This window comes from Sander vitreus, chromosome 21 (genome assembly GCF_031162955.1).
Source record: "Sander vitreus isolate 19-12246 chromosome 21, sanVit1, whole genome shotgun sequence".
Classification (NCBI taxonomy): Eukaryota; Metazoa; Chordata; class Actinopteri; order Perciformes; family Percidae; genus Sander; species Sander vitreus.
This window is the reverse complement of record NC_135875.1, coordinates 6578392-6586899: the sequence shown is the minus strand read 5'-3', so window position 1 is coordinate 6586899 and position 8508 is coordinate 6578392. Positions and strand designations below refer to the sequence as shown.

Below are 8508 nucleotides of genomic sequence, written 5' to 3'. Positions count from 1 at the left end.
GAACTTTGAGCACAGCGCAAAGCGGCAAATCCGAGCGGTGCGCAACGCCAGGGGTAGAGCAGCGACTAGTTGGGCTCCACCGCCCTCCCCATAAGAAATCAATGGAACGGCTGGCGCAAAGCGGTTTTGCCGCCTATCATGTATAGGAAGCTTAACTGTTGGAATCTGAGAAAACATGATTGAAAAGGAATTTTTGTAGAGTTAATCACCAAAAACAATGATTTCTGTGGGAAACATACTGTGAAAATACTACTTTTTTTTCGATGCAATCAAACTTTAAATGCCTAACTACCTCAAATATGTAAAAGACGCTGCATAAACACTGAATTAACTGTGTGCTTCTCCCTCCTTTTATTAACATTAACAGAATATATAAATGGACGATACATTCAACTTTAAAAAAAAAAAGTATAACAAAAAATGCATCAACAAAAAAGTAAAAAATGCAAACTAACCACTGATGAAAAAAAAAAAATCAAGCCACAAATGAACAGATTCTAAATAAAATTAAAAAAAAAGTAGAATAAAATCTAAAGCATACTGCCAAACGACTGTATAATAATAACAACCCTGGGTCCTGGTCCAGCCATAGTCAGATGATACAATACTGACCCCTAGTGGAGTTTTAATGAAACCTCACATTTAAAAGATACGGTACCTTGGACAAACAAAGATGTCAAGAACAGCCACTGTGCAGTGGAGATAGAGTTCTGCTCACAAATTATATCATAAAAAAGAACAAATTATGTGACTTTCTTCAGTGTTTTCTCCAGCTTCTCATTCCTGTTGGACAGTTTTTGCTCACAGTTGTGCATGAGATCCTTCTTGGCCCAACAATCTTCCAGCTGGTTCACTGTGAGCAGCCTGAATCCTCCCTGCTCTCTGAAAGGACCTTTCACAGACACAGGGCTGATCCTGGGCAAGCGGCTGCTAGTTTTCATGGAGCGCTCCGGATTAGGTAGCGAACTCATGAGCATGCACTCAGGAGCCTGTGGCCCCTCTGTGGCACTTGTAGTAAATCCACTCACTCTCTTGATTGCCCTATTTGTGTCAGCACTTTGATTCTGTTCTTTTTTAGAAAATGAACAGGGATGGTGTCTCCTCTGAATGTCAGGGCCAGTGGAGACATTGCTGCCTTTGATTGTGTTTGCCATGTTTTGACTGACAGCTCTCTTTAAAATTGGAAGACAGGTCTTGGCCCTCCTGGGATGAACATTGTGTGTGTGCCACATCTGACTCTGCAGGCTCTGCTTCAGGTCACAGTGCAGAGGATCCTGAGACGTGTGAGTGCCCCAGGAATCTCGCAGCCTGGCGTTCCACTCCATGTTGATGCTGACTTCATCCGTGCACTGCGCCTTCTGGATGGCATTGACCCTGAGGAGGATGTAGTCGCGTGTCAGAGGATGATGAAGCCCCCTCCTCTTGATCCGTTCACTCGTTGCCTTCTCACTCAGCATCACTGACTGTTTAGCAGTCGCAAAACGCTCTCTGGCTATGAAGGAAAAGGTTTCCCTTACAACAACTCATCTTAAAACACATTCCGACTATTTTTGACACATACTTGAGCATGCTTACTTTGTGCTTGACATTTAGTGGCGCTAGGCAGGAAGCAGGTGTGGTAATGCAGCTCAGCTCTCTCTGGTTTCCTGTTGTTACAGTCGTGCATCTTTTGGCGGGGCAAAGTCACCTGTGCCGTGTGATCGTCCCTGACAGAGGTGAAGGGAAGCTTTCTGAGCGAAGCTGCAGATTTCTCAGAAACCAAACCATCCTGAGCCACCACATCACCTTGGCCTCTCTCTGCGTAATCCCAGAACACTTTGGCAAACTGGTAGCGCTTCACACCAGATGTTGTGTTCACTAATATACTGAAGGAAAACGTGGGAAGATAATACGAGAGACAAATGCATTTGAAAACCTAAACACCACACCACAAAAAATAAACAAGGTTTCATGAGAGTGCATCTGACTCACCGGTTGTCATGGAAGTGCAGGGACAGTATTCGTCCTGTTTCAGCCTCTGCCGTGATGTGTCTCAGACAATCTCCGGTGAGGAAATTAAATATGCGAATCTTTCCGTCCACACAGCCGGTAATGACACGGAGGTAGACGAGAGTCAGAGATTTGACCTCCCTGCAGAAAAGTTGACTTTTAATTCAACATTTAGGCTTATTAGAACATGTATTAGACAGACTGTATAAAATATGGATGTAGTCTTTGTGATGTCACTCAAAGGTGTACAAATTGAAGCTCAAGTTGGGCGGCTCCCGGCAGCTTTGGCCGTCTCCATCTTGGCAGTGTCTCACGTCACCTAGTCTCGCATTGTCAGACCTTCCTCCACAGCGCTGCGGAGGAAGGTCTGGCTGGTCCACACAACATTCCAGAATGGGAGAAAAACGTGTTTTGGTTTATTGGCATTTCTTTAAACCAGTCACAATCGTCTTGGGCATCGCTAAGCTCCAGACTCAATGACGGTGCCGCTGTAAAATAGTTTTGGTGGAACGTGTACGTTCAAAAGGAGTTTTAGTCATGCGAGAGAGAACTCAGATTGGACAGATAGTCTAGCTAGCTGTCTAGATTTACCCTGCAGAGATCTGAGGAGCAGTTAACCATAGTCCTCAGAAATCCACCGGAGTTTAGAACAACACAACACAAAGAAAGCGGAAGGTGACGGACATCTGGCTGGAATTTCCAGCGGCACCTGAACAATCCCGGAAATGAAACGTCGTCGATATAGACTAGACGTCACCTAACTCCCGGCTAAAACCGCCTACACATGATCCACGGTAAAACCCTGAGGTAGGGCGCAGAGCAGAGAGGCAAAGCGCAGCGCAGGTATACAACATCATTGCTTCTGGAATTGGGTGCGCATTAAAAGGTCAGCGGCAAAAGGTCAAAGTTGAAATAATTTGTATTTTGAGCGCACCGCTCGGCAACATCTCGCCAAAGGACAACCATGGAACCGCCAGCGCTCAGTGATTTTACGGCGGATCATGTGTAGGCTGCTTCATCCAAATATGGACAAAGACGTGGAGCGTGAATGGAGATGAGGCGTGCCGAATAAAGCCTACAGTACAGTTCTCGCTTACTGTAACGGCAGCAACCGGTCACTCAAAGCTACACCCCCTTAATAATGCACAACTTTAAGCCTGAATTTATTATTTGAAAAATAAAAAAGAGAGACCAAAAACAAAAACCTTTTACCAGGCTGTAAACATTGGAGGTGGAAGTAACAAATTACATTTACTCTTGTTACTCTAACAAAATCGTTATTTTTGTGTACTTTCTAAAGTAATTTTACTTTAACTTAAGTACTTTTTATCACAGGTATCGTACTTTGCTACATTTCCTGTTGCAACCGTTGCAGGGTAAAAACAAGTCACATTCAGTTGTGAGAATGGAACAGAAGAAAGATATACATCAGGAAGATGAATCAGCAGCTGCAGCAGAGTAGAAGCTGCAGGTGTGTCTGCGGCTGCATGAGGGCTGAGCTCGATAGAGGCGACACTCTGCACTCAGCTGACACTCCGGAAGAGATGCGCTTGGTAAATGTTTATCTTCACCAGCCCAGAGTCGCCGGGCCTACTACTAATTGCACAACAATGCAATTGAATTAAGGATCACATTCACTTCCTTATGGGTTATGGTTAACATTATCATACCTCAGCATATTTAACATAAGGTGCTGTGTTCCTGATAGTGTGTGCGTGTACTTTCTGGGCATATCAACCCCAGAGGTTTCTTGCTTACTTTGGGTGGCTAAAGGTCATGAGGCGCTCTTTCGCGCCACAGTTGATGCTCCAGGCCATGACCTGACCGCTGCTGTCCCCCGATAAAAAGTGCCATTCGTCAACGAACAGGCACTTCACTGAGCTCCTGTGGGCATCAATCACCTTCAGGAAAGTAGTGCATTATACAAAAAAAAAACAAACAAAGACAAATTATTAATTTTACATGCCGTACTTTTTACATAGTGTATGTAAAAACAAAACAAAAAAAACAGTTAAGTATGTAAATTGTTCTCCACAAATGACTCGTATTCTCACCCTGAGCAACGATGCATTCTCCATGTCCCATATTTTGACAAGGCCCCGATCACAGCTGCTGTAGACCGTTCTTGTCTTGATCCTCACACACTGGACAGAACTGGGGTGCTTGAAATGAAAATCCTCAAAATGCTTCCCTGTGTGTAGACTCCACACTGGCAGTGTGGTAGTAAAGGTTTAGTTAACAATAATGTTGTAAAACATACAGACTATTCTTGTAATTATAAAAACTTGTCAGCAGGGTCACAAAAAACGGTTATTGTGTAACTCCTCTCGATAACTAAACAAAATGTGTTGCAACTATAATGCAATCATATATGTGCAAGTCCAAAACTAGGGTACTGTGGTATGCCAATAACACTTTTGTTTATGAATGAGTATTAAAACATCCAGATTATCCATATTTCTGAAGATGAAATATATATATATATATACCTTTTACTATACAGTCTTTGGCTCCTGACACAAGTCTGTCATCGTGGACATCCAGGCAGTTGACGGTGCCAGTGTGACCGTACAGCATCATCAAACACTTGTCATTCTTCAAACTCCAACACCTACAGGTGTGATGAAACAACCAAAAACACCCACCCTATCAAATCTACGTCAGTCACAAGGAGGAATTTATCCTTGTCAGTATCCAGCTCCCATCTCCTCCTCACCTGATACTTGCATCGCAGCTCGCTGTTATCAGCAGGTCTCTGTCCTCGCATAGCAGCACTGCCCGGATGCTGCCAACATGGCCCTTCATCACTGACACGACTTTTGTTTCCGACTCCACATAAAGCAGGCGCACCACGCGGTCTTTGGAGCCCGTCGCCATAAACGATCCACCTCTGTAGTCCATTACCCGCTGTGGGTCCTCTCTGTCGAACCGAACGCAACCTAATTACATCAGTAATGTTTTTATTCCCATGTGCAGAATAAAAAAAAGGTAAGCGAACACACTAACTTGTCCAGCAGCACCGTGGTAAAATGTGCACCACAATAAACATTGCGCTCTTCCATTTGCACCGTCTCGGTTATGATTTTGGCATAAGCTCCTTCAAATGGCTTGACCTGTGAAATACAAATCAAAGAAAAGACAATTCACATATTGACAAGCATATTTTTTTGGTACAAAAATGAAATGCGCAGTTTGAGCTAGGGTGTTGATTTGTTGACCTTTTGGACACTAGGATGAATATCCCCTGTCTCATCATCGTTGACAGGTACGGGGACTTCAACAATGTTGGCGTAAGTAGAACTGACTATATTATTACCTTTGGACCTCTAGAACAGGAAAAAAACATTACGGTCATTCTTATTAATTAGAAAGAATATCGCCACACTTGTTACATCAAAAACTGTATTGATTCAATCCTCATCACATAAACTACAATGTTGTACACTTCTAAATATACAAATCTTTTATGTATGATTTAATATTGATATGACTAAATTACGTAAACATACAAATGCTCCACCTTCATCATTGCCTTAATTTGATCCTGAAAAAGTCTTCTGAACTTGATTTCCTCCACTGTTTCCTGTGCTAGTTGCCGCCAGTATCGACAAACCTTCTGGCAGCATCTTAAAGTGGGCTCATCTAACAGACCTGGTAGAAGACACACGTGTACAGTATAATGTCTGCATACGTACAATTAGGGTTGGGCGATATAGAGAAAATCAAATATCACGATATTCTTGACCAAATACCTCAATGTCGATATTGCGACAATATGGTTGACTATCGGTGCTTTAACAAAATGTTATTTACACAATGAGATTTTTGATGAATAATCACCAGAAATGATTTAATGACATAGAGGGTAAAGGTAAATAATAGAACAGCGCGAACAGTCTGGTATGTTCAGAAAATGACATCACTTTACTGTAATGCAGCCTTTAAAACCAGGAAAAGACAACACTTACCATATTACCATATTACCATATATCCAAAATCTAAGACGATATCTAGTCTTATATCGCGATATCGATATAACCGATATATTGCCCAGCCCTACGTACAATATTACTAACTGTAAGAGTTTACAGACAAAAAAGTATTTTAGACTTTAGTAATACATCTTTTTCACCTGCAGAAAGAGGTCAGTGGGAGCAGGCAAACATTGGTTGCTTGGCAGAGCTTTGTTGTTCTTACATTGAAGGGCTACCCACTTGAATGGGGTGGATTTAACAAGAGCATTCTTGAATAATTAAGTTGCATCCCCATTGTACCATTACTGGCTCAGTTTAAGGACAAGTCAATGCACACTTCAGATTGAACATAGAGACAGTGAAAGTCGACTCCACTACTGTTTGACTGTGTATCAGTATCATGAAGTGCTAAAGAAGTGCACAAATTAATTTGCAACATGTACAGTATTTTATGTTGCATAAAAATAACGTACCAGAAAACAAATATATCAAGACTACAAATCTGGCAGCCTGCGAACACTGCATATCTTTCTGTTGACAGTAACACAAGGACTGCATTTCATTTCATTAGTGTGTTACCTATGTGTTCACTGTTTACTTACCTAGTATCCTCTTCGACAGATCAACTGGTAGGCAGCCTATGAAGTCTAGGTACCGGCTGACTCCAGACACGGACTTTGAGGATCCAGGCACCACCATAAGAGCGGGGTCCTCATCGCTGACCCGATTACGACGACTGGTACTGCGGCTACTCACTAGAAAGGAGCAAAAGTTTATCATAAGGTAAGAAGTATTGATAATCAAAACTAGCAATGCAAAGTTTATGTGTCACAGAGCAAAGATCTTTTATTAAATAAAGCTCTTACAGAAGTACACATCAAAATTTCACACTGTATATAGCCAACCAATCTGTATTTTTTTCAAGTTCTTGGATGTTAAAAACGTATTTAATTTTTGCAATGATGAACCAGAATGTTATGTTTATTTTACCATTTTATATATATAATATATATATTTTTGGATTCAAATGAAAGCTTATATATTGTGTAAAACTAATCATAATATCAAAATTGAGTGTAAAATGTCATGCATTTTGAACATGATGAATATTGAATTGAATTAATTGTAAACTTTGGTAAAAATAATAAAAGTTACCCAGATTTTACTGGATTTAAATGTTGATATAAAATATTAAGACTTACAATTATTTCAATTTTCTTTATTGAAATTGATATTCATGTTACTCTGTACCATTATGTTGAGTACATGTCTATAATGACTGAAAAAAATAATTGAGCAGCTGTAACAATGTGTCCTTTGCCGACATCTAGCGGTAGCCAGTGGGAATTGCAGTGCAAGGGTCTTTTGCAACTAAATAAACCAATAAAACGTGTTGCCTTTTTACCATTAAAATGCAGAAAACCTCGTTTTTGTCTGACCAGAAGCACGCTGGTTAAATTAGCCACCATGCGTAACAGTTCCGAGTCACAGAGTGAGAAAAGACGGCAGAGATAACATGACTTCATCCAGTCAGGGCTGCTGTTGAACCAGTCCCAGATCTCATTCATGTCTATGCCCAGTGGCTTCCCATCTTGCGGTCGGTCTGTACCGCGGCACGGGTAATCCTGAGGTGAAGTTGGACTCCTTGCCCTGGCGTAAGTTAATAAAGTCCAAGAAGTTACACCCAGCACACTCTGGATGCTTTCGAGCACTTGGATGTTTTTGCAACGTAAAAGCAGCTCCACCATGAACCTCCTCTTGAATTCATCCGACACCTTCCACAAACACCGCGAGGAAGCCGGTGGTTTGGGGGCAAACGCGCAAGATGGACATATCCCGCACATGTAGAGACATCCCTCCGCCGTTTTACAGTCCAGCTCGCACGCCGACACACTTCTACCAAATTTAACGGACTTCATTTCGACGCTGAAAATAGTTTGTGGTGCTCTCTGTTGGCTACGTCGTTGCCAGGCAACAGTTGTTGTTTTTTTCGTATAAAAACCTCGACAAACATCATTCAGCAGGTTGCCAGGCAACAGGTTGGATGCTCTCAAGGCTGAGCTGGCTAGCTAGCTATCGAGCTAACAGATGTTTCCCTTTATATACGTCAGTGGATGTTTCAATCTCCAGCAGTAGTGTCAAGTAAAAGTCCTGCATTTAAAATGTTACTCAAGTAAACGTACCAAATATTAGCATCAAGATATAATTAAAGTATAAGAACTTATACAAAATTAACAATTTCAGTATAATGTTTGTTATATTATTGGATTATGATTATTGATTCTACATCACTTTAATATTTCAGCTAGTAACCAGCTAAATGTTGTATTTCTATGTAGGCCTATATTATAATATGGTACAGTATGGGATATAACATTTTTGGATGGGATATGAGATGCAGTTTAAGGTGCAACGTAATATAGTAATATATAGCCTATTATAGTACAGCAACATAACATTGAATATCAATTGTTATATGGCATAGTCTGGTATGGTAATATATAGTGTAGGCTATTTGCTGCAGTATATAATACCACGGTACCAC

At 41.3% G+C, this 8508-nt stretch overlaps 1 protein-coding gene across 1 annotated transcript; it reads right to left on the bottom strand.

The window, feature by feature from the left end:
- Positions 1-327: 327 nt before the first annotated feature.
- Positions 328-7884, bottom strand: fbxw10 (F-box and WD repeat domain containing 10). The gene is made up of 12 exons (XM_078279301.1): positions 7369-7884; positions 6566-6718; positions 5510-5640; positions 5208-5315; positions 4996-5102; positions 4706-4909; positions 4479-4600; positions 4044-4198; positions 3748-3890; positions 1972-2130; positions 1576-1865; positions 328-1492 (listed from the first exon to the last, which is right to left on the bottom strand). The coding sequence occupies exons 1-12, from the start codon at positions 7880-7882 to the stop codon at positions 744-746; spliced, it is 2835 nt and encodes a 944-aa protein (XP_078135427.1). The 5' UTR covers positions 7883-7884; the 3' UTR covers positions 328-743.
- Between the last annotated feature and the right edge of the window lie 624 nt (positions 7885-8508).